The sequence below is a fragment of the Gossypium hirsutum genome, chromosome A13, assembly GCF_007990345.1.
Source record: "Gossypium hirsutum isolate 1008001.06 chromosome A13, Gossypium_hirsutum_v2.1, whole genome shotgun sequence".
Taxonomy (NCBI): Eukaryota; Viridiplantae; Streptophyta; class Magnoliopsida; order Malvales; family Malvaceae; genus Gossypium; species Gossypium hirsutum.
Window position 1 is genome coordinate 15146358 of NC_053436.1, and position 26541 is coordinate 15172898.

Consider the following 26541-nt stretch of genomic DNA (forward strand, 5'->3'; position numbering starts at 1 on the left):
CTTTAGCTCCATCAACTTTTATTGTAGATTTTAAATTATTTACGTGTTTAATTAAAAACATAAATTATTTATGTAATTAATTAATCTTTTTTTGTTATTTTTATAAAAAAGCCGGGCATGATGAGGCTCTAAATATCATGGCGACTTCTTCACTCTGACGGCTGAACGCCAAACCTTTGCTTCCTTTAAATAGGCAATGACTACCTGGTTCATGAATATGCTCTTTTCTAGAATTTGATTTGTTGACCTTTGGTCTTGACTTGTTCTATTATCAGTCTTTGTCTGTATGTATATGTAGTCTTGTGCTTTGTCTGTATGTATATGTAGTCTTGTACAGATTGTAGATTTGCTGAGGGCTTTCCCTTCCTGTGCATGGTTTTCCCGCGTCCAGAAAAAGATCCACTTTGACTTGACTGAAAAAATTTCACTAAAAAAAAACAAAAAGAGAAACGAAATCACCTTTCTCAAGTCTCACTGGTCAATACCGAATACTTTCCACCTTTTTTCTATCTTCTTTCCCGCTTGCCAAACATAAAAATGTTCGCTAAATTTTCTTGAATATTCAATCAAGCTTTATATATATACAAGCTTTAGTACAGAGAATAGTGTTTTGGAAGTTCAATATTTTCGTTTTCCTCTCAACGACCAATACTTGAGTGACTTTGGATCCATCAAAGTCGAAGGATTGGCGACGCTGTGGAGACTTGGCTCTTTACATCAAAGCAACCAAAAGGAAAAAAAGATGGAGCGGGTCATCCCTGTTTGTTTATGGTTGATTTTGGCGTTGCATTTGGTTCTTGGAGTTGCCGGCAATGCAGAAGGTTCTTTACCCTTTTTTTATTTCACTTTTTAAAATGGAATTATTATTATTTAACTAAACTTATAGAATTCGAATTAACAACCAGAAAATAGAATAATTTATTAGTTATTGGATTGGGTTACTCGTATTGATCAATTTTTGGGAAAATTTTAGATGCCATTTACATTTAATTCTCGATTTGGAGTTGAAAAAAATGATTTTTGTTCTATCATATTTTAGATTCAAAAACTCTTTTACTCTCCCACATAAAAATTATTAATGGTTTTTCTTTTTTCTTTCGTCAAAGTCGGAAGCCTGTTGATAAGTTATGGTACGACGAATGTTATTCGAATTAGATCCGTCGGCTGATTTGATTGGTTTCAAAATTAATGGGTATATCAATCCAAACAAGGGGTTAGATTAGAAATCGATGATCTGCCGATACCGACCAAAATTTAAAAACATTGGATATTATAGTCTTTTTTTTATCTAGTTAATGACTGGACCATGATAAGAGGTATAAAAATCAGGTCAGCTTGGGGCGAGCAAAAAGCTGTCCCACCCTATTACCATCCTTGAGAAACACAATTCTCTTGTTTGCAAGAAGTGACATCAATTATTCAAGCTTTTGTAGTTCTTTGCACTTTAAAGATATGTATGCAGGTTCGTGACTGCTGAGACTGATGTTTTGCAATTATCCATAATAAATTGTTCTCTTGTGGTATTAAACAGGCGACGCTTTGCATGCATTGAAGAACAATTTGGCTGACCATAATAACGTCCTTCAAAGTTGGGATCCAACCCTTGACAACCCTTGCCGATGGTTCAATGTTACATGTAATAATGAATATAGTGTGACAAGAGTGTAAGTTTAGTTATATATGATCTTTTTGCTATTTCAGTTGCCATTTTCTAGTTTGATGTGATAATTTCTTTTTATTGTTAATTTAGTGAAGTTGGGAATGCAAATCTATCTGGTAAATTGGTTCCAGACCTGGGTCTTCTTACGAATTTGCAGTACTTGTAAGTTGATAATTTTAGATCTGGTAATTACTGTTTGCCCACACATTTTTATTGTGCACTGTGCAGTAAAAGATAAACATATGGAGGAGAAACAGAAAACCTGGGTCTTCTGTGCTTCTGTCACTTCGCACCGGGTTTTCTTTGTAATGCCATCTTACCCTTGAAGATGGTTGTATATCCATTGGGTTTTTGCAGATTCAGTCAAAGATGCTTAGTAAACTTTTTTGCAGATTCAGTCAAAGATGCTTAGTAAACTGAGTTAAAATTTTCCTTTTTTATGACAGGGCGCTAGTTGGTAATAACATATCCGGGGTAATCCCAGAGGAACTTGGAAATTTGACCAACTTGGTGTGCTTGAATCTTAGCCTCAATGCTTTAACCGGACACATTCCAACCACTCTGGGCAAGCTTGCAAAACTGCGTTTTCTGTAAGAACACTTTCTTTTCTTCATTTTTTTTGTGTGGCTAATATACTTAGTTCCATTGTGCTTTTGCTCTGTTGTCATGTTTGTTTTGGTATATTTGGAAGACTTTCATGCATTGATATATTGCTAGCTGAACTGGGATGGGTCTTACAATCACACTGCTTTTCACGTGGAGTTCCTTTCAATTTGTGAATAGTGAGTGGCCTTGATAAGGATATGAAGAATTGAGTTGGTGGGATTGTGATAGAATACAAGCGTGATTGTAAGACCTATGTCAACCATTATTAGCAAGAATGAAAAATTAGAATAGGATCTAGGGGTTGGACTTATCTAGCCTGTTGCTATATAAAGAATTGTACTTTGAGTAGGTGAACAGTTGAATCGGAGATTACCTCGTTCATCACTGCAACTCTTATATGGTTCAATCTGTGCTCTATTTATTTACCGATTAAGCTTATTTTTGTATGAATACATAACTAGTCATCTTATCAATGTGCAATATAATTGATGCTTTAATTTTGTGGAACAGGCGTCTCAACAACAACTCGTTGACAGGTCAAATTCCTATGGCCTTAACTACTATTGCTACACTGCAAGTGCTGTGAGTGTTGCTATCTCATGTATATAATATTTTTCATGTTAGCTGTTTTAGCTTAGCTTCAGGAACAATACATAATGGCATGGGATATTGTATCATCTGATGCAGGGATCTTTCAAACAATCGGCTAGAAGGAAACATCCCAAATAATGGTTCCTTTTCAGTGTTTACTCCTATCAGGTTTTTCTTACTCCCATTTTTTAAATAATACAAGACTCTTAGTGTAGGAGTCTCTTAAGTTGGTGCACCTCTTTTCCACAGTTTTGTTAATAATCTACTCAATTATATTCCTCCTACCCCATTGCTTCCTGTTTCACCAACAGCTCCAACTTCATCAGGTTGGTCTCGATTCTGTTCTTATCATCACTGCTAATAATACTAAACTGTCTTGAGATATTCCTTGCAATTTTGTTTGTATTTGCAACTGTTTTCTTAATTTACTTGTCATCCTTTTTTATCTTCATTTTTTTCATTCAATATTTTTTATTTTAAAATAATAAAAATATGCTTGGTTATAGAATTATTTAGTTATTATTAAATTGAATTATAAATTATATAATATTCTAATATAAGCATATAAAGATAATTACTTTTAATTAATATATTTAAGTTATTTTTTAAATAAATTGTCATGAATAATAATTGGATTTTTTTTTCTGTCTATTCTTTTAGTTTTTGGGGAGGTATACACTTACATTAGTGCAAAACTAAAGTGGTTTTACATCTTCCAAAATTTTTTATAGGATTAATATTTTAACAATCTAGCCATTATATTTTGACGCTTTATTCATGTAGATCATGCATGTCAAGTTTGACGTAAATTAAATTTTTTTAACTATTTGATTTATGTAAAATACTATCAAATGCTAAATATATTGATATAGAAAATATTTTAGACCGATATGATAGAGATATTAAATTAATAAAAAATTTACATACATAACAAGTGCAAATGCCTTGATAAATTTAATGGTTGGATTGTTAAAATATTAATCATATAAAAAGTTATGGAAGAATATAAAACTGATTTAGTTTTACACAAATGTAAGTGGATTCTTCTCCTTTACTTTTTGTTTTTAAATAATTTTTTTATGCAAATGCATTTTAAATATTTTAACTTAATTTCAATTTAACTATATATTAAATTATTTTTATTTAAGATAATTTAATTAATTCATGTCAACGTTAATATCAGTTCGAATGCAAGTTTAAAAATACTAAATTTTAATCTAAGTAAAATATAATTAAATCAAAATTTAATTTTATATTATTTAAAAAATTAAAGTAATTAAGTTTTTAACTAAAAATGTAGGAAATGAATAGAAATTGCATGATGAATAATAACAAGGGTATAATGATTCTTTTATTTAAAATTGACACGTCTTTTCTAACCTTCAACTTTATAAAAAAAATCATTTTAACTTTTCATTTAATTTTTTTTCATTCTTTTTAACATTTAGATTTTTTTTTGTCAAATCACTCAAAAATTGATGAAAAAATTCACAGTTGTTACTTTTACTAAAGTGGCATATACATGGATGACATGTCAAAATTTAATTAATTTTTTAAATTTTAAATAATATTAAAATTTTTATAGTTTTAATAATTTTAATGATTTTAAATTTTTTAATTTTTTAAAAAATTATAAATTTTTTAAATTCTTAAAATTTAAAAAAATTAATTAAATATTGATGTGTCAACCACATGATAATCCACGTGTATGTTACTCCAGTAAAGTTAAAAAATGTTAATTTTTTCATGCGCTTTGGGATGATTTGATAAAAAGGTAAGTTTAACGACTAAAAAAGATAGAAAAATTAAATGAATGATTAAAATGAGTTTTTTTTTTTAAATTGAAGGTGCTTTTAAAATTGACTTAGTAAATAGATGTTTTAGGATATGTGATTTTCTTCAAAATTGAGAAGTAAGTGCCTAAGTGGGATTTTTCAAATTACAAGGGCAAGTATACATAAAATCTCAAAGGAATATATGCATTTTACACCAAACTTTAGTGGATAAGTGTTTTTCACCTGAATATTTATATTTATAGAACTTTGTATTTACAGCTGTCAGTGGCGGTGGCGGTGCTGTTGCTGTTATTGTTGGAGTTGTTCCTATAGCTGTCTTCTCGGTTTGTGCTCCTGTGATTATATATGTTTTGTGGCGTAATAGGAAACGGCAGCATCTTTCCATTAACCGACCTGGTTAGTTTTTATTTAAGGCTAAAGGGTTAATGGTCAAATAGTCCATTAATGGAAGGGGTTGAGAAATGCTCAATGTGGTGCAAATTGGTTCTAGGGATTTAATTCATTTTTCTTTTTCTAAAAGAAAGTTTTAGTTGATAGTATCCCATTGAAGGCATATATTCACTTCATCTAATATTCTTTGTAGCTAGGCGCCCAGAATTTCACTTGGGACAACTTAAATGGTTTTCTTTACGTGAACTACAAGAGGCAACAGATTTTTTTAGTGAGAAAAATGTGGTGGGTAGTGGTGGTTCTGGTAGAGTTTATAAAGGTCGCTTAGATGATGGTTCTGTTGTGGCAATAAAAAGACTGAAACAGAGGCGTACTCAAGGTGGATTGCAGCAGTTCCAAACAGAGGTCGAAATGGTAAGTATGGCTGTGCATCGGAATCTACTACGTCTACGTGGCTTTTGCTTGACCCCTACAGAACGGCTGCTTGTCTATCCCTTTATGCTTAATGGTAGTGTTAGATCCTGTTTAAGAGGTACTGGCTGTTCGGTCTTTGCTTATCTATTTAGACATGTTTTATATATGTTTGGCAAATGAGGATTGTCCTTTAAATCCAAGTACTTAGTGAGCTCTTCTTCTTACAGTGAATCATTTATTGATTTGATTTTTACATTCTCTAATCTCTAGAGCGTCCAGAGTCTCAAGCACCACTTGATTGGGGTGTAAGAAAACGGATTGCACTGGGGGCTGCGAGGGGGCTTGAATATTTGCACGATCATTGTAACCCCAAGATTATACACCGTGACTTGAAGGCTGCAGATATATTGTTGGATGAGAATTTTGACGCAGTTGTTGGAGGCTTTGGGCTGGCCAAACTGATGGCCTACAAAGATACTCATGTCATAACTGCTGTTCGTGGCACAATTGGTCATATAGCCCCTGAATACCTGTCAAGTGGAAGGGCATCAGAGAAAACTGATGTTTTTGGGTATGGTATTATGCTTCTGGAACTCATTACAGGACAAAAGGCTGTTGATATTGCTCGGTTTGCAAATGATGATGATGTCATGTTGCTTGATTGGGTATGTACTGTCTTCCTATCATGCATAATCTCAATGGTGATACATTCCAAAATTTCAACTTTATGATTCTTGTCTAGTGTTGAAATCATCATATTCTTGCTTCAATTTGTTGGCCAAAAGCAAGACGCTAGGAACACTATTGCAGAAATTCACAAGTTTAAGAAGGTCAATTAATTTTGAGAATGTAACAAATGACATCAATTTTTGTCAGTTGCAATTACATTAAGTTCAAGTAGAGCTTGGAAACTGTTATGAGTGGTTTTTTGGTTTCACATTTTAGCTTCAACTTGGTAGCAATGCTTACATTTCAGGTAGAAGGGCTACTGAAAGAAAAGAAGTTGGAAATGCTGGTCGACTCTGATCTTCAGGGTAATTACATAGAGGAAGAAGTGGAACAGCTAATGCAGGTGGCTCTTTTATGCACTCAAAGCACCCCAATGGGAAGGCCTAAGATGGGTGAAGTGGTGAGAATGGTGGAGGGTGATGGCTTGGCTGAAAGATGGGAAGATTGGCAGAAAAGGAAAATGTTCCATCAAGAGTTTAACAATACCCACCACCCCAATGTGAAATGGTTTATCCCAGACTCCACTTCTCGCATCCTTCCAGATGACTTATCTGGTCCTAGATGACCACTTCTACAAATAGTAAGTCTTTTGGCCGAGCTGGTTTTGTACTTCAGATGAACCACTTCTCACTTGCTTGTTACTGTAACTTTTATAGGGTTATACCAATGCCAACAACAGTGGTGAAAACAGTAGGTTCTATAGGAAAAGAACAGCATAAGAACTAAGAAGGGCGATCAAAGAAGCATCCACGTACGTTAGTATAAACTGCTATATTGTTTATTACATTAAACTTTTATGCATCCTTTCTATCATTCTCCTGCTTTCCTGACTATAACTCATTTCCAAAAGTGTCATTTCTTTTCCTGTAAAATGACACTAGAGGCTGATGTTAAATATTTGGATATGCCGTATGAAAAACTTAGAAAAAGTTAAATATACCTGTATCGAATACATATCCAAATGCTTATGACATGGCTGATGGCTATTTGTTTATTTGCAGATGAAATTTTCCATGGAAACCGTGATTATAGTAAATAGGATAATGCGATGTTTCTAGCTAATATTCCATAAAAAATTTCCAGGGATTTTATTGTTATGCGATGGCCACCTTGTCTCAAGACCTAAATGGGATTGTCTCAATAACAATAAGATAAATTTTGTTCTAATGATCTTGAGACATGTTCATGTTCTTCCTATTTCGAGACTGAATAGAAAATCGACCTAAAATACACATTTTCAACCATACAAACCACTCCTAATTGTAACTAAAACTTGCCCAAACATTTCACCAATGTAATTTCGTAAATTCATCTCATGCAAACCTCACCAAACGCCATCAACTCATAGCAACCAATACATCAAGGCTTATCCTCCTAGTTAACTCATTCAAGGATAAAATTATTATAGGCCAAACACCAAGGGTACCAAAATACCAATTTAAACACTAAACCAAACAACCTAATGTCATATCAAACAAACATATATATATATATGCACACACAAAATAGGCAACAACTTGTTTTCAAGCTGAGCGGGATGCTTGACGACTTCTCATTTACTGCAACTCTCATTCAAAACCTGTGCACATAAACAAACATAATCGGTGGCTAAGTGTTAAATAATCAGTAGTGTTAATATAATTTAAATTCAATAAATTAATGCACAATAATTATTACTTTTCACTCTTTTCTTATTTATCAAAAGTCTATAATCATATATTTCTCCAACTTTTTTGATTCTCTCTCTTTATGCGTATTCAATTTTTCATAATTTCATGTCATAATATATCTGATACTCAACATGTCATTTCTTAATCGAGGATAGACATCAAAACAAATTTTTAGATCTATATAACGAGTAGGCCCATGAACATCTGAAAGTTGAGGCTACTAAATCTAAATGTCAATATATGTCCACAACCCTCTAAAAATTAAGATTACCCACGACCTTCTAGAAATTGGATTACTCATGACCTCTGAAAATTAGAGCTAATAAATCATTGATATTAGTAACTGTATGACATACTAACTATACTTAAACTGCGTTTACCATCATTTAATGGGACATTTACAACATAATTATCATTATAACACATATCATCATAGTATCAAGATTTCAATACTTATATACATAAAGCACGATTTCAACTATTCATTACTTGATTTAACTACCACAATGTTGAATTCATCATTTGGAGTTTGAAAGGAAAGATACCATTACCTCGACATGTATTCATATTCGTTAATAATGACTAGCTAATCTACGAATGCATAATTCAAAGTGAACTATAATAGCACAAACCAAAAACGACTATCCATCAACAACTTTGATTTTCCCTTTGTCCCAAGATAGTTCTACGCTGTCTTTAGCTATAAAATAAACTTGAATACAAAAATTCATTAATCACATAATTCGAAACATAAATCAACACAATTTATATATGGATGCGTATTATTTATTTTAGACCTGATAAGCTCTAATATTTGAAATGCTTGTATTCTCTATTCTCTTTATCAAATTTAAAACCGATTTCATATTTCTTCATTAGGAACCTCTAATTTTTAATCCATAACATGATTTTCTAATAACTTTCAATTTATTTAATTAAGTCACTAATATCATAAAATTAACTATAGAAATTAATTGGATTTTTAATAAAATCCAACACTTTTCTCTACTTTCCAATTTAGTATTAGCATAATCTAATCTCTTTATTCATAAACCCATCTCTACCGAGCTTAATTTCATTAATAGTCATTAATGACAACTTGATTGAAACTTAACAATGAAAAATCGAACACATTTGCATGAATTATCAAACTTAGATGATCAAAATCCTATAAAAGAACATAAAAGGAAACCTTTCTCATCTTCATTAATTTGGACCGAATGCAAAATGGAAGTTTTCTTCTTTATTTTGCTACGGTTTGGAGAGAAAGGGAATAAAAAATAATGTTTATTTTCTCTATCCCACTAAAGGTTATATATATATGTATGATTAGTGATTTAATTAAATTAATGAATCACTAATCTATCACTAATCATGTCTTGTAATGTCGACTAATGAATAATAGTGGTGAAAGCCATGGAATTTCACTACCATAATATTAATTATGGAATATTTATTTCCAAGTACTTGGTTATTAGCTTATTAAGGACTTGTAAAATTTCTAATCAATTTTGTATTCATTTTAATCACTATCCAATTTAATATTTGCACCATTTATACTAACTTAATTGATTTAATTATTAACTAATTATGTTTCTCAATCCCGTATTCAATTCATAATTTTCTCGATTTAACTTTTCGAATAGCTCGAATTAAAATTTTCGTTCCAAAATTTATTATTCTTTAACACTTATGAAAATTGGATCGTTAGAAATAACAGAATTTAAACTATAATAATATAATAATAATATTGTAATTGTTATAAAATAAATAGACAAAGAATAAACAATAAAAAATGAGAGAATAAGGAAAAAAATATATTTTATTGATCAATCGAATTATTTACGAAACTTCTCCAAAACTTCTATTTATAAACATAATAAATATAAATAAATTAAATATCTATTACTAATTACTATTAGAATTGAAACAACATCAAATCTTATATTAATATTGATGGGCATTAACAGTAATTAATTATTATTCCCTCAAAGTATTAATGAAGCACTGTAAAACAATTTTACCTGTAAAAATGACTCTTATTGAGTATATTTTCTCCATTTTCGCATCTCAATAATCCTTTGCAGGTCCTTGTACTTTTCTCTCTTATTTTGCAATCTCGTGGTAAGCTTTTGTTGCGCCAGCCCTCCGGTTTTGTTCTGCTTCCTTCCCTGTTCCAGCCCACCGACCGTCGACATTATGGTAGGCGGCAGTCACCCCTGTTTCCTTCTCCTCTTCTCCTTTCTGCCTTTTCTTTTCCCACTCACGAGCTCTCCCCCTCCTCTTTCTCCCTTTTTTCCTCCTTGCTGCCTTCCATGGTTGTTTCAGGCGAGGCCCCTGATTGGGTGACCGTTGCTGACCTTGCCAAAAACAGCCACCCTGTCATCTCTTTTCCCCACCTCCCATCTTTCCCCCTCCATGCCCACCTTTCTCTTGTCGGTTTCCTCCTGTCTTCCCAACAAGTTCTTGCAGAATAATAAAGCTGGCCTTGGGCCTTTCATGTGACTCCTCCCTTGTGGGAGGTCTCTCTTTTTTGGCTCCACCCTTCGGTGGTGGTTTTCTTGAGCTGCCCTCGTTTAGTGGAACATGCTAGCTTGAAGCAGGTCCATTGCAATGGGGGTAAGAGCATGATGGGGCTCTACACATCATGGCAACTTCTCCACCTTGATGGCAGTCCACCAGCGTATATAGGTGTTGGTATTCGCTTTTGCTTCCTGTTGATACCGTATCAACAGAAGTCAAGATAGAGGGGATAGTGTTCTCCTTCAGAAAACAGGGTAGAAGCTCCTCTAAAGGGAGTGTTTGGAATTACTTTCGGATCGGATAATTGGGTGGAATTTCGAATTGAATTATTATATATTTTATTATAATTGTATAACACTTGGTTTGAATAGTCAATGGGGGCTTGGTTCATGAGTATGCTCTTTCCTGAAATTTGGTTTGTTGACCTTTGGATTTTGGGCTTGTTCTTGCTGTATGATTTATATCAGACTTATCCATATGTATACGTAGTCTTGTACTGATTGTAATTTGCTGAGGGCTTTCCTTGCCTATGTATGGTTTCCTCACGTCCAAAAAAAGATCCACTTTGACTTGGCCAAAAGAATTTCACTAAAAAAACAAAAAGAGAAACGAAATCACCTTTCTCAAGTCTCACCGGTCACTTCCGAATACTTTCCACCTTTTTTCTCTCTTCTTTCCCGCTTGCCAAACATAAAAATGAGTGCCAAATTTTCTTGAATATTCAATCAAGCTTTATATATATATATATAGGCTTTAGTTCAGAGAATAGCGTTTTGGAAGTTCATTATTTTCGTTTTCCTCTCAACGACCAATACTTGAGTGACTTTGGATCCATCAAAGTCGAAGGATTGGCGACGCTGTGGAGACTTGGCTCTTTACATCAAAGCAACCAAAACGAAAAAAAGATGGAGCGGCTAATCTCTGTTTGTTTATGGTTGATTTTGGCGTTGCATTTGGTTCTTGGAGTTGCCGGCAATGCAGAAGGTTCTTTACCCTTTTTCTTATTTGCGGCTCATCTCATATTATATCATATTTTTATTTAATCTTGTAAAAATTCATATAATATATATATTTCAATATTTCGAAGCGGGTTAAGAATTTGATTTTTTTTTTATTTTTTTTCTAAGTTGGGTTTAGGATATTAAATTTTAGATAAAATGAAATTTGAGAATTAATAAGGGTATTGATTGGATGAAAAGTAAAAAATTGATTAATCGAATCAATACAAAGAGATTAAATCAAATAGAAAAATCAATTGAATCAACAATTAAACTAACTCTTATAAATCATTAATGCTTTTTGATTTTTCAAATGCCAATTAAATTAGTCAAACCAATTGAACTAAAAATCGAACTTTCAATCCTAGTCTATTCCATTATACAAACTTAGTGGGGTTTTTTATTTTTGAGTGATGTAATGAAATATATGTTTTTTTTTTTAATCCTCCATTTTCACAAATAGAGAAATAAAATTCTCTGAATTGCAATCATCCATAATAGATTGGTTTTGTGATGGTAATAAACAGGTGATGCTTTGAATGCATTGAAGAACAATTTGACTGACCCTAATAACCTGCTTCAAGATTGGGATCCAACCGATACCAACCCTTGCCAATGGTACAATATTACCTGTAATAGTGAAAATAGTGTGACATGAATGTAAGTTCACTTGTCTTTTTTGCTATTTCAGTTTCCATTTTCTGGTTTGATGTCTTAATTTCTAGTTTTCTTTTTTTTTTATTGTTAATTTAGTGATCTTGGGAATGCAAATCTATCTGGGAAATTGGTTCCAGACCTGGGGATGCTTTCCAATTTGCAGTACTTGTAACTTTATAATTTTAGATCTGGTGATTACTATTCTCCCACATTGTTTTATCCTTTGAATTTTTTGCTATGTTTTATATACACTTATTATCACTCCAATTTTTTTTCTGGAATTTTTAAATTCTATTAATAGTGTATCAAATATTTTCTTATAAATTATTAATAAATTTTAAATTTTTTAAAAAGAATTTTAAGTAATGTTATGGTACAATTTCAAAGTATCAATTCATTACTGTTTAAGGAAATCCATGTTCAGAGACTAAATTGAGAAAAATCTCAAATCCTAAGATTAATTGAATAAAAAAATTAGAGTTCAAAGTGGAAAAAGTTTTCGAGTTTAAGTACTAAATATTGATTTATCCCTTAGAATTACTGTGCAATGAAAGATAATTAAAATAGAAATTTTGGGTTTTTTTAATGCATTTGTCACCGTACACTGATTTTAATTTATACCGTACATCGATTTTTTAGGAAAAAATTAACAAAGTGTCATCCGTTGGAAGTTGATAAACACAACAATTTACAAATCTTTTTCTAAAGACCCCAACAATATTCATTAAGATTTTACAAATTCAGTAAAAGATAGTTAATACTGTAAGTAAATGTATTTTATATGACAGGGAGCTTTATAGCAATAACATATCCAGGGAAATCCCAGAGGAAATTGGAAATTTGACAAACTTGGTGAGCTTAGATCTTTACTTGAATGTTTTAACTGTTGGGAAGAAACCGAACAACCGAAACAAAGCGAAAGCATAATCGATGTTCTTTCTCTCCCTATAACTCCTGTCAAAAATTATGGCAAGCACAATAGCACAAAAAATGTTCTCTAAGAACCTTAATCAATCATAAATCAACTAATGCAACCACGACAAAAATAAATAGAGACACCGGTATTTTTACGTGGAAAACCCCTCTAAATCAAGGGTAAAAACTATGGGACTTTAGAGTCCGATCAAGAGCTCCACTATCATCAAACGTTCAACTACAAGATCACAATATCAAGCCTACAACAAGCATTCAACTCCAACAAGGCTAACAATATGTAATCTTTAGCAAAAGAGAGAAATATGAGAGAACATCACCAAAAATGCAGCTGCTAAAAAACGGGTATTTCCGACGCTACAAGACTCGGATGAAAAATCCGACCGTCCAAAGTCAAGAACACCTTATCGCCTAGCTGCTGTCCAAAAATCAGCTCAATCAAACCACGGATGGACCTTCGATCGAAGAGTTGATCACTGCTGCACTAAACATTAAAAACTGAAATTTCTCTTCTCTCTTTTCTCTCTGTTTTAATTTGAGATTTTTTTTTTGGCTCTCACACTTTCTGCCCACACCACCCGTAAAAGCCAAAATGAATGGCTCTCTTTTTTTTTTGACAAATCCAAGAAGACAGAGACACTAAATATGTGGCAGAAAATATGGGTTTCCCACATAATGGGACCCACACCTAACAAATCTTCCCCTCCAACTATGTGGGGAATGCCTCCATGTCGGAGGTCAAACAACATGCTTCAAACTTTCCTCTTGGTAAGACCTTCGTCAACATATCAGCACCATTATCATTAGTGTGTATCTTTTCAAGCTCTAATAGCTTAGCTTCAAGAACATCTCGTATCCAATGGTACCTCACATCAATATGCTTAGATCTAGCATGAAAAGTTGAGTTCTTACCAAGATGAATAGCACTCTGGCTATCACAGTACAGAACATACTTCTCCTGAGTAAAACCAAGCTCATGCACAAACTTCTTCATCCAAAGCATCTCTTTACACGCTTCGGTTGTTGCAATGAACTCTGATTCGATGGTGGACAATGCAACACACTTTTGCAGTCTCGATTGCAATGCCACAGCTCCCCCTGCATAAGTGATTAAGTAACCTGAAGTAAATCTCCTCGAGTCAATGTCTCCGGCCATGTCTGAAATCTGTATACCCAACAAGAAGAGGTTTCTCATTGCCGAAACAAAGTTTCATGTTGGAAGTGCCACGAAGATATCTCATAATCCACTTCACTACATTCCAATGCTCTCTGCCTGGATTAGAAAGAAACCGACTAACTATACCAACGGCATAAGCCAAGTCTGGTCTCGTGCAAACCATTGCGTACATCAAACTACCCACGGCTGAAGAGTAAGGAATTTTCTGCATCTCTTCCTTCTCCTTTTCTATGGAAGGACTATGCTTAACACTCAATCTAAAGTGCATAGCAAAGGGAGTATTCACCGCTTTAGCTTTGTCCATACTAAACCTTTGAAATACTTTCTCAATATACCTCTCTTGTGATAACCATAATTTCTTGGCCTTTCTATCACGTGTCAATCTTATGCCAATAATTTGCTTTGCTGGCCCCAAATCCTTCATTGCAAAGGATTTACTCAACTCTTGTTTCAACTTCTCAATTCTAGAAGCATTCTGACCAACAATAAGCATATCATCAACATAGAGCAAAAGAATAATAAAATCATCACCAGAGAATCTCTTAACAAACACACAATGATCAGAAGTAGTCTTCTTGTAGCCTTGCTCCCTCATAACAGACTCAAACTTCTTGTACCATTGCCTTGGAGCTTGCTTCAAATCATACAAGCTCTTCTTCAATCTGCACACATAATCCTCTTTCCCTTGTGCAACAAAACCCTCTGGCTGCTCCATGTAAAGCTATTCTTCCAAGTCACTATGAAGAAAAACAGTTTTCACATCCATTTGTTCAACCTCTAAGTCATAACAAGCTGCCAAACTCAGTATAGTTCTGATAGAGGACATCTTCACAACCGGAGAAAATATTTCTTCAAAATCAACCCCCTTTTTCTGAGTATAACCCTTGACGACCAATTTAGCTTTGTATCGTGGAGATGAAGACTTCTCTTCTTGCTTCAACCTGTAAACCCACCGATTCTTCAAAGCTCTTTTGCCCTTAGGCAGCTTCACCAATTCAAAGGTATGGTTTTCATGCAAGGATTGAAGTTCGTCTTTCATCGCTTCAACCCACTGATCTTTGCATTCACTCTCCATAGCCTCTTCATAACATTCAGGTTCTCCCCCGTCAGTTAAAAGAACATATTCATCAGGAGAATACCTGACAGAAGATCGTCGATCTCTGGAAGACCTTCGAAGTGGAACTGCTGGTGGAGCTATAGGTGCTTGTTGTTGATCATTCACAGCATCATCCATGGGAGTATCAAAGTCACCTATAGTCTGATGGTCACCACTAACATCACCATGCACATCATCTTGGATAGGATCTGGTGAAGAGTCTAGAGGAACCGGATTCACATCGATCAAGTCACCACTACCTTGTGAATCCACTTTCTCCGTCTTATCAATATCATCAATAGTCTGATCCTCAATGAAGACAACATCTCTGCTTCTCACGAGTTTCTTCTGAACTGGATCATAGAGTCTATAACCAAACTTACCATCTAGACTATAACCAATAAAAATGCATTGTCGAGTATTGGCATCCAACTTGGATCTTTCATCCTTTGAAACATGAACAAATGCTTTACAACTGAACACACGTAGGTGATCATATGACACGTCTTTACCAAACCAAACTCTATCTGGCACATCACCTTTCAAATGAACACTAGGAGACAGATTTATCACATGTGTCACTGTATTCAAAGCTTCAGCCCAAAACGATCTTGGCAACTTTGCATCTGACAACAAACATCTGACTCTCTCAATCAATGTTCGGTTCATTCTTTCAGCTAACCCATTTAACTGTGGAGTCTTTGGTGGTATTTTCTGATGTCTGATTCCCTGTCGCAGACAATACTCATGAAACGACCCTGTGTACTCACCACCACAATCAGTACGAATGCACTTCAACTTCTTCCCTGTTTCCCTTTCAACTGATGCTTGAAATTGTTTAAACACCTCAAAGACTTGATTTTTAGACTTTAAAGTGTAAACCCATAGCTTTCTTGAACAATCATCAATGAAAGTTACAAAATAAAGTGCACCACCATGTGATCTTACTTTTATCGGACCACAAACATCTGAATGGATCAACTCTAGCAACTCTGATTTTCTATGAGGAGGACGGCTTCTAAATGAAACTCTTCTCTGCTTTCCTGTTAGACAATGAGCACAATTCTTCAGTGTAGCATTCTTTAAAGTCGAAAGTTGATTCTTCTTCACTAAACAGTTAAGCCCCTTCTCACTCATGTGACTGAGTCGTTTATGCCACAACTCAGTTGAGCTGTCATTCACTGTCACATTCACCGTCTCTCGAGAAGTCAAAGCTTGCATCAAGTACAAATTTGAGCTCTTCTTTCCTCGAGCCACAACCAAGGAGCCTTTAGTCAGCTTCCACTGCCCTTCACTGAAGGTGTTACAGAATCCCTCATCATCAAGCTTTCCTGTAGAAATTAAATTCAAACGGATATCCGGTGCATGTCTGACATCCTTGAGAGTTAACTTTGTTCTATTATTACTCACCAAGCTAACATCTCCCATACCAATAACCGAAACCAAACCGTCATTACCCATCTTCAATACCCCAAAATCACCAGGAGTATAAGATGTGAAGAACTCCTTCCTCGACGTGACATGAAGTGATGCACCAGTATCAATCACCCAACTAGTCTCGTCGCATGCTAGGTTGACCAAATTCTCATCACAAATAACTAATAGATCTTTACGAGCAACAGTAGCAACACGCTCGGATTTTTCATCGTCATTCCGATCGTGTTTATCACCACTACCTTTGTTCTCTTTCTTCCACTTGAAGCAATATTTCTTGATATGACCTTTCTTACCACAATGATGACACTCAAGATTCTTGTATCTCGATCTTGACTTGCTTCGGCTTTTATCTCTACCTTTTCCATCTTTGTCTCTGTTTCTCCCCCTGTTCTCGATAACCAACACTTCGGACTGTGATGTAGAACCCTGAGATCTTCTTCTAACCTCTTCATTCAACACACCACTCTTAGCCAAATCCAAAGTAATAATACCCTGTGGGGCAGAATTATGAGCGAGACCCGAAAGGTCTCCCAAGAGTTTGGTAGAGTAGCAAGCAACCAAAGTCCTAAAATCTCGTCATCAAATTTGACACCCATACCAAGCAACTGATTCATCACACTCTGAAATTCACTAACATGGTCAGCTATAGACATTCATTCTTTATATTTCAGCGCCATCATTTTCTTCAGCAAAAACAACTTGTTATTGCCCGACCTCGAAGCATACAAGCTTTCAAGCTTCTCCCACAATGTTCGAGCATGTGTCTCCTGATCAATGTGGTTGTAAACATTTTCTTCAACAAATTGCCGAATAAAGCCACACACTTGTTGATGCTCTAATTCCTATTCTTCATCACTTTTCGAATCGGGTTTTTAAGTAGTAAAGACCGGAAGATGCAAAGCCTTCACAAACAACAAATCCTTCATTTTATTCCGCCAAAGTTGATAATTTGTGCCATTCAACATAATCATCTTGCTCGTATTAATTTCCATAATTATCTGACACAATAACCAAGCTCTGGTACCAGTTTGTTGGGAAGAAACCGAACAACCGAAACAAAGCGAAAGCACAATCGATGCTCTTTCTCTCCCTATAACTCCTGTCAAAAATTATGGCAAGCACAATAGCACAAAATATGTTCTCTAGGAACCTTAATCAATCATAAATCAACTAATGCAACCACCACAAAAATAAATAGAGACACCGGTATTTTTACGTGGAAAACCCCTCTAAATCAAGGGTAAAAACCACGGGACTTTAGAGTCTGATCAAGAGCTCCACTATTATCAAATGTTCAACTACAAGATCACAATATCAAGCCTACAACAAGCATTCAACTCCAACAAGGCTAACAATATGTAATCTTTAGTAAAAGAGAGAAAAATGAGAGAATATCACCAAAAATGCAGCTGCTGAAAAATGGGTATTTCCGACGCTACAAGGCTCGGATGAAAAATCCGACCGTACAAAGTTAAGAACACCTTATCGCCTAGCTGCTGTTCAAAAATCAGCTCAATCAAACCACGGATGGACCTTCGATCGAAGAGTTGATCACTGCTGCACCAAACATTAAAAACTGAAATTTCTCTTCTCTCTTTTCTCTCTGTTTTAATTTGAGATTTTTTTTTTAGCTCTCACACTTTCTGCCCACACCACCCGTAAAAGCCAAAATGAATGGCTCTCTTTTTTTTTTTTTGACAAATCCAAGAAGACAAAGACACTAAATATGTGGCAGAAAATATGGGTTTCTCACATAGTGGGACCCACACCTAACATTAACCGGCCACATTCCGGCTACTCTGGGCAACCTTAGAAAACTGCATTTCCTGTAAGGACACATTTTTTTATGTACCAAATTTATTTAGTTTCATTGTGCTTTTGCTTTGTTGTAATGGTTGTTTTGGTATATGTATAAGCCTTTTTATGCATTGATATATTGCTAGCTAAAACTAGATAGGTAAATGGTATTGTTGTCATTAAGGTTCATCTAGCATTTCTTTTTAAAACCATTTTTGAGATAAAAGTATTACTAAATGATATATTTTAAGCTTTTCAAAAGTGTTTTTGAGAGACAAAAAATACTTTACAAAAATATATTTTTTTGTCAAAAGTAGAAGCAGAAAATTTTAGTTTTTACTCAAAAATATTTTTTTAACCCAAAAGTACTTATAAAAAGTAATGCTAAACTAGCCTTAAATTAGATAAACTCGATCGCTTGAATTCTTGTTAAATTTTAATCAATTCGATCACTATTTTTTCTTTTACTTCTAGTTTTTATTACTTCACAATTTATTTTATTTTCGATTATATACTACCAATTATACTGGTTGGTGGGTCTTAGAAGAGTTGGTGCTATTGCTTGTGCTAGCCTAGTATAATATCAACATGTATATTAAATTTAAAAATTTTATATAAAAATTAATTAATATTTTGATTATTATAATAAAATTAATTGTTTATTATATGTAGTGTTTTGAGTTTAAATATTATTATAATCAAATTTTTATTAATTTATTATATATAAAATAATAAAAAATTCTCATAAATGTATAACTTAATTTTTATATGAAATAATATTTTAATAATTTTATAATTAGTTTAATCGAAAATGGAAGGTTTATATGAAAAATAGAAAATAATTTGTGTCGGTCAAAATCAATTTAATTGAAGATTTCCTCGTTCATTTCTGCCAATTTTTAGATGGTTCAATGTATCTGTAAAAATTGGATGAATTTGAATACATGTTACATATATGTCACATCATCTGTTGATGTATTTGTTTTGTATAATAATTTGATTGGTTCGCGTCTATATAATTTTAATCGAGATATAAAATATGGGTTTAGAAGATATGAAGAAAATTAAATTCAGGTATTAATTTAAAAAAAATTAAAGATTCGAATTTAAAAATAAAAATAAAAATATTTAATTTTGGTTTGAATACATAATGTGCCATATAATTGATGCTTTCTTTTTGTGGAACAGGCGTCTCAACAACTCCTTGACAGGTCAAATTCCTATGGCCTTAACTACTATTGATACACTGCAAGTGCTGTGAGTGTTGCTATCTCACATATATATATATATATCATGGGATATTTTAATCAATACTTTTGGGTATTTTACTTTAGACAATATAAAAAATTAATTACATAAATAAGACAAATTATAAATTATTTATGAAAATAATATACTTTTTATAATAAAATTAAGTGTGGTCAATATATTAAGCTGTACTCATTTAAAAAATTCTTATTATTATCCAATCGAAAAAAAATTATCTTTTAAGTGGTACTGTCACATTATAAGCAACACAAAAAAATATAAATATATATTTTTTAAAAAACTGAATAAATATTATATGAATAAAAAAATATATTTTTAAAGTGATGCGGCCTGATATATTCATTGCATCAAAAGTCAAAACGTTTGACTGGAGAAAGGGTTTTTATTGAGGTTTATTTCTGCTTTTAGTTCCTCTACTTTCTTAATTTCTAAAATTTATATTTTCTACCTTTATTTTGAGAAGTTTAATTTAAGAAAGTTGCATTTTAATGTTTAAATATTTCATTCAAAAATTAAAAATCAATTGATCCATTTGGATTCCAATTTTTAAATCAGAAGTAAATAGAATTTTGAAATTAAAAGTAGAGGGATTGGGAGTTGAATTAGACCATTGAATGTATTTCTTTAGGTATAATGACTTATTTGGCCCTCCAAGTTACAAATATATATATGTTTTAGTTCTTTATTTAATTTTTCACCTTTTAGTTCTTAAACTTGCGTTTCTTGTCAAATCATTTTAAAATAAATAAAAAAATTATTTTTTTAAACTATAAAAACTAAAATAGATGATAGTGATTTGGCCCTCCAACTTTGGAAGGGCTAAAATAATTTTTTTCTTTGTAAAATTAGAAGGTTAAATAAATCATTATTGCCTAAAGGAAAATAGGAATTCAAAGTTTTAATTTAACTCCTAATCCCTCTACTTTTATTTTCAAAAATCTATTTACTCATTTAATTTAAAAATTGAAATCCAAATGAATCAATTGATTTTTTATTTTTGAATCAGATATTTGAATATTAAAATACAACATTTTTAAATTAAAATTTTCAAAATAAAGATAAAAAAAAGTAAATTTAAAAAAATTAAGTAAAGGGTCTGAAAGCAGAAATAAACCCAAATAAAAACCTTTTTTCCTACCCAAGAGGTTTGGTCTGAATATCCCTTTCAGATAAGCACAAAATTTTAATTACATTCGGTCAATGTATGAGGTGGTATCCTTTTAAAAAGATAACTTTCTTTTATATTTGTATGGTATTTAAAGAAAATATATGTATATTTTTGGGGATACTATTTAAAAAATACTTTTTTTCCAACTAAAATAATTGAGTAATGATGGGTTTTATTTGAGCTAGTGTCGCGACATCACTTAATTTTATTGTATAAAACATATCATTCTTTTAAATAATTTACAACATATCTCATTTTCATAATTTTCTTTTTTGTATTATTTAGGTAAAAAAATCTGGATATTATTTTTAGTTTGACCAATTCAAAGCAAAATATTAAAAAAATAATTAAAATTTATAAAATTCGGTTCAATCTATATGTACCAGCCCGTGAATCAACCGATTTTTTGTCACTCCCTGGATCAATACTCCAATTAATTTTTTTTATCTAATTAGCGAATTCAGTTGAGACAATACTGATTTTAATCATCTGATGCAGGGATGTTTCAAACAATCAACTAGAAGGAGATATTCCAGTTAATGGTTCCTTTTCACTATTTCAGCCTATCAGGTTTTTCTTTTATGCTTATCTCAGTTTTGCTCTCACTCTCTTACCCGTAATTAAAATGGTCAGTCTTGCAGTGATGATCACATTATTTTTTCTGATATTCATATAAGCCAGAATTTTCATGGATGCGATTCTATTTTTCTACTGGAATAGTGCGCACTAATCGAAATGAAACTAACTACATTGCTCGTAACTCATGACCCTAACCTCCAGTGCCTGTTGTTGCACCTCTTTTTCACAGTTTCAGAAATAATCGACTCAATTATCCTCCTTTTGCTCCACCACCACCTCCTATGCCATCTACAGCTTCAACTTCGTCAGGTTTGGTCTCCATTTTATTCTTATATATGAACTTTTATATGATATATAATATAATACATGGATTTGATTGCGCAATTGGATAAATATAATTGTTTATATATTGCATATATAAACATAAATTAGTGATACATAAATAACAATGTTAGTGGTTTGTGAAAATTGAATCTCGTCAAATTGTCATGTATACAATTGTATAGAATCAAAATTCATGTAACATATTGTATATTAAATCTAAAGTTCATTTGTAATTTTTTGACTAACTTTAAGGCTTAAATTTGAGATTTAGTAGCAAAAGTTAAATCCACCTTTTTATATGGATAAACTACAAAAATAGTCACTTTTGTTTGTCTTAGATTACATTTTAGTCACTTATGTTTGAAATGTTACGTTTTATTTATTTATGTTATCGTTTTGTTACGAAGTGGTCACTTTACTGCTAAACTCCATTACTTCCATAACGGCAGTCCTATATCACAGTCCAAATGGATTTTAAGTGCCAACTTGGATGTCCAGTTGTTGAGATAAAATTAGATTTTAAATTAAATAAATTTAATTTGGATTGTCACGTAAGACATCCAAGTTAGCATTTTAAAACTCATTTGGACTGCCACATAGAACTGCCGTTAGGAAGGTAACGGAACTTAATGGTAGAGTAACTACTTCATAACAAAATGATAACGTAATGACAAAAATGTAACATTTCAAATATAAGTGACTAAAATGTAATCTGAAATAAACAAAAATACCTATTTTTATAATTTACCCTTTTTTATATTTAAAATTCTAATTCAGCCATTGACAACATTAGATTTGTTTATTCTAAAGGTAATATAATTTCTTAATTAAATTAAATTTTTTAAAATAATAAAATTAAGTAAGAGGAGTGGAGTAAATCCCGAAGATCTGACCGTCGGCATATTTTGTTAAAATGTAATCTTTGTGTTGGCAGGTAATAGTGCCGTTGGTGCTATTGTGGGAGTTGTTGCTGTATCTGTTGTGTTGTTTTCTGCTCCTGCAATTATATTTGCTTAAAACGACAGCGTCTTTCCTTTAGTGTAATTGGATTAGTGATTTTTTGGGTGTAATTACATTTAATATAAATTTAAATTACTGTTTTGCATAATGATAGATATTCAAGAGTCCAGTGTAATTACACAGTCATCGTAATTACATGTCAAATTTAAATATGTCCTTTGTTGAATTTACGTTCACTTTTTAAATTTTTTTAATTTATCAAAATAATTTTTCTAAAGCCAAAAACAGATACAGACCAGACCAGACATTGTTATGCTTTTGAATACTAAAATAAAGCAACATCTCCTCTGTTTCTAAACAGCAAAGTATACACTTTAAAACCAAGCATAAAGGAGAACAAGAATTAAAATTAAAAAATTGTAGGTAGATAGCATGGTAAATGTAATTCTCAGAACACAGCTCATATCGAGATAACAGTACTGTTCCTTGAGGTTAGAAAATTAGCCAATTCAACAAGTCTATAAAAACAAGTATATTTGGAGAATTTCATTTCTTTACATTATATACAAGGATATAATATCGATATTTCTGGTAAAATAATGAAGTGCAATAGACATACAATAGAGTATTGTGTTAACCAATACTTAGAAAGTTAATGCTAAATCAGATCCCTATGTATGTTGATGATGGAACTAGATATTAAGGACTTGACAACTTACTAGTTCAGAAGATCCGGCCGTCCTTGCCGCTATAACCCTCCAAGGATTTATTTGGAATGCTGCAGCAGATTCCACAGGCTCAGCATGCAGACTGGAGGAGTTATCTGGTGAAGATGACGAAGCTGATGGTCGTGAAGTTAAATGGTTTTGCACATCAGTTTGCAGGACTGAGATATTGTTGTTGGAATCTTTAGTAATTACATGAAGCTTTCCGAGTAAACCGGCAAGCAAATATGGAGTCTCCGAATCTGTGAAGTTTGGAATGGGGACTTCTCCTACGACAACTTTCCAAGCATCATCTTGGTAATCATATACCTTGATGGTAGCACTTTGAAGAGAACTAGATGGATCAAGGGCATACAACTCACCGCCCAAGATGACACTGAATTTTGTTCCTGCCTGTTTTGCAGGCCAACCGTCGCCCATGCCGACTGGCATTTCAGCCCATGAATTTAGTTCAGGATCGTATACTTCCCCTCCAACATCGACAAAAAAAGGCCAGCAATATAAACTCTGAGGCACAAACAACCTTCCCTTATATGATGTCATACCTGTGGCGATGGGTTTGAGTAGATCAGCCAGAAAGGCAGTAGGTAGAACCTGAGCTTTCGAAAATGGCATGCTCGGTATTTGGGACCATATACTGGTATGAGGATCAAATACCTCGGCGGACTGAACTGGAGTTAATCCACCACGACTAGTAACGCCTCCAACAACATAAAGCTTATTATTTAAGATACCAGTCTTACAGTAGGCTCTACCAGTCAACATTGGACTTACTTCACTCCACGAGTTTAGAACTGGATTATACTGCCAAACACACCTCAAAGCTGAAGCTTTAGAGAATCCTCCTAACACATAGAGGCAGCCATCAACAGCACCAATGGAGCACCCACAGAATCGCATCCTGTCCAAGCCATCCTTCCTCCCAAGCCAACCCCTTATGACATCCGCAATTTTTATGCTCGATCCCACTACGTTCCACATCCGAAGGCTAGCTAGACCTTTCTTGGATTCATCTTCAAAAGCAACATTTGGCATTGGAGGCAACCTCTGCCATCTTCTAGACAAAGGGTCCAAACCATACCACAAAAGCTTGTCACCTTCAATCTTAGTCAACAAATAGAGCCATTCCTCTGTTGTTCCAATTTCTTTCCTTATACTGAAAAGTTCAGAACTTGTGATGGCAGCTTTCCAGGCCCTTGACACTAACCTTACATTTAAGTAATTAATCCTTGGAATTCTGGCAAGAATCTGATAGGATATCTCATCAGGAAGGCTAGGAATCAACCTAGGGTTCTCCTCACAAAGACATGATGACAACTTCTGCCTCTTGCATGTTTCATCACGTGAATCAAAGGGGTCACTCATTCCAGCCCTAGAACTATTTAGGCTTAACAATGCCCCCATTAATATCTTACTGCTTGCAATATATTAATATATCAATGCCAGGCAAATCTAACCAAGCTTTGATGGCTAGAGATTTTAACCAACACTGAAATATCCAATTTTCTACGTGAACCTGCTCTAAACTGCCAGCACTCTATCTCGTATCTGAGGTAAAACGATCTATTTGAAGGAAGATCGTCCAAAAATAATCTGAACCACCAACTGAAAAGAATTAGAATTTAACTATCATCTGTAGAATGGAAGCTCAAAAGAAGGGAAAGATACCATCCCCTTTACGAATTATATAAGGTGCAAAGGAACTCGAATTATGTGCAATTGGAAAGTTTTCTAAGCAAGCAGATGAACAAAAAGAGATCCTCTTTTTCCGTAAAACTGAGAATTGAAATAGTATCATTCTCAAGTTAAAATTAGATAACTAAGGGCAGCAAAAAATTCTCAGCTTAATTTATCACAATAAAAGCGGTCTGATTTCAATCTCTCTCAATGCATTTGCAATTGCAACCTATTGTACCACTAGCATCAAGCAACCCCAGAAGGAAAGATTGTCATTTGAAGTACAACAACAGTGAAAATGAATGAGCAAATAACATCTTAAGCTTCTTAGAGCTCTCAGAGACCACAAAAAATGGTACCCAATTTCTTAATTTTGCCAATATAAAAGCCAATTAGACTCAATGTTGTGCTAACCCAGGCAAGTGCATAACATTTTTCTCCCTATATGTTAACCAAAATCAGAATAATAGCGAAAGAAAATATTATGAATTTACTACTTAAGTAATCACCAAAAAAGAAAAACCCAAATTCCCAATTACAACAATTCAACAACAGTTCACAAGAATTTCTCAATTAATTAAAAGAAAGGGAAGAAAATCAGGTAAACGGAAGTAAACTACAATTATCCACAATCATTTGAACACCCATGAAACAAAATGAAAAAAATAAATAAATGAAACGATCACAGTAGTTCTTTCGACAAATTACTAATAAAACCGCTTGAAAATTCATATAAACATAAAACCCAGAAAACCAAAACTGAAAGATAAAATTTTCTTAAAATTTGAAAGAAAAAAAACCACCTTAATCGTTGCGGGAAGAGGAGACGCCAAAAGACGATTTGTTGAGGAATTTCACGCCATCAATTCGCAATTATTCGATAAAAAGAACCAAAATTCCTTTTTTTTCCCTTTCCATTTTAATATAAGATTCGATTCTTTCTTTAATAAAATTGCATTCAGCTAAGAATAATTCTTTTTTTCTTTCTTTTAACAAACGGTAAAGGCTTTTGGTAAGTTAATTAGGGATCGAAACTTGAAAACTCAACTTATTAATTAATAATGAATTTTTATTTATTTTATTTTAATTATAGAAAGTTTTAAAAGAATGATTTAGGCCTAAAATATTAAATTTTTCTTTATTTTATATCTATTCTTTTAGTATAATGACTTTTTTGGCCCTCTAATTTTATAAAAAAAAAATTATTTTAGCCTTTCATTATTTTTTTGTTTCTTTTAGCTATCGAACTTTTATTATTTATCAAATCATCCTAAAATAGATAAAAAAAGTTAAATTAACATCATTTAATTTTGTTGACACCCATGCGGAAGTACACGTGTATTTTATATTAGCAATTAATTAAAT

General features: G+C 33.0%; 3 protein-coding genes and 1 long non-coding RNA gene across 6 annotated transcripts; 3 read left to right on the forward strand and 1 right to left on the reverse strand.

Annotated features, from left to right (window-relative positions):
* Positions 1–468: 468 nt before the first annotated feature.
* On the forward strand, positions 469–7328 carry LOC107893994 (BRASSINOSTEROID INSENSITIVE 1-associated receptor kinase 1). Of its 2 annotated transcripts, XR_001683101.2 has the most exons (13): positions 469–821; positions 1532–1664; positions 1751–1822; positions 2107–2250; positions 2777–2848; positions 2954–3025; positions 3107–3183; positions 4912–5049; positions 5237–5575; positions 5728–6122; positions 6434–6766; positions 6843–6937; positions 7188–7328. XR_001683101.2 is itself a non-coding variant. In XM_016819160.2 (12 exons), the coding sequence occupies exons 1-11, from the start codon at positions 743–745 to the stop codon at positions 6749–6751; spliced, it is 1839 nt and encodes a 612-aa protein (XP_016674649.2). In that variant the 5' UTR covers positions 469–742; the 3' UTR covers positions 6752–6766; positions 6843–7123. The 2 variants fall into 2 exon arrangements, 1 of the variants encoding a protein (XP_016674649.2); XM_016819160.2 differs by lacking the exon at positions 7188–7328 and having other exon boundaries at positions 6843–7123.
* Positions 7329–11166: 3838 nt separating this feature from the next.
* LOC107893996 (uncharacterized) lies at positions 11167–12301 on the forward strand. The gene is made up of 2 exons (XR_001683102.2): positions 11167–11363; positions 11905–12301. It is a non-coding gene; the product is annotated as an uncharacterized lncRNA (long non-coding RNA).
* A 4883-nt stretch (positions 12302–17184) lies between these two features.
* On the forward strand, positions 17185–23034 carry LOC121212279 (BRASSINOSTEROID INSENSITIVE 1-associated receptor kinase 1-like). The gene is made up of 6 exons (XM_041084730.1): positions 17185–17202; positions 18435–18505; positions 19663–19731; positions 21410–21481; positions 21720–21799; positions 22749–23034. Exons 1-6 carry the CDS (start codon positions 17185–17187, stop codon positions 22829–22831), a joined length of 393 nt encoding a protein of 130 aa, XP_040940664.1. The 3' UTR covers positions 22832–23034.
* A 143-nt stretch (positions 23035–23177) lies between these two features.
* LOC107893995 (F-box/kelch-repeat protein At1g22040) lies at positions 23178–26204 on the reverse strand. Of its 2 annotated transcripts, none has more exons than XM_016819162.2 (2): positions 25980–26204; positions 23178–25092 (listed from the first exon to the last, which is right to left on the reverse strand). In XM_016819162.2, the coding sequence occupies exon 2, from the start codon at positions 24901–24903 to the stop codon at positions 23467–23469; it is 1437 nt and encodes a 478-aa protein (XP_016674651.1). In that variant the 5' UTR covers positions 24904–25092; positions 25980–26204; the 3' UTR covers positions 23178–23466. The 2 variants fall into 2 exon arrangements, with proteins under 2 accessions (XP_016674651.1, XP_016674652.1); XM_016819163.2 differs by having other exon boundaries at positions 23178–25104.
* Between the last annotated feature and the right edge of the window lie 337 nt (positions 26205–26541).

Coding starts and splice junctions, on each gene's coding strand:
- LOC107893994 (XM_016819160.2), top strand. CDS start 743: ATGGAGCGGGTCATCCCTGTTTGTTTATGGTTGATTTTGGCGTTGCAT. Junction 5,050..5,236: donor TCTTTCCATTAACCGACCTG/GTTAGTTTTTAT, acceptor TATTCTTTGTAG/CTAGGCGCCCAGAATTTCAC. Junction 5,576..5,727: donor TGTTAGATCCTGTTTAAGAG/GTACTGGCTGTT, acceptor TCTAATCTCTAG/AGCGTCCAGAGTCTCAAGCA.
- LOC121212279 (XM_041084730.1), top strand. Junction 19,732..21,409: donor ATTGATACACTGCAAGTGCT/GTGAGTGTTGCT, acceptor CATCTGATGCAG/GGATGTTTCAAACAATCAAC. Junction 21,482..21,719: donor TCACTATTTCAGCCTATCAG/GTTTTTCTTTTA, acceptor TCTTTTTCACAG/TTTCAGAAATAATCGACTCA.
- LOC107893995 (XM_016819162.2), bottom strand. CDS start 24,903: ATGGGGGCATTGTTAAGCCTAAATAGTTCTAGGGCTGGAATGAGTGAC.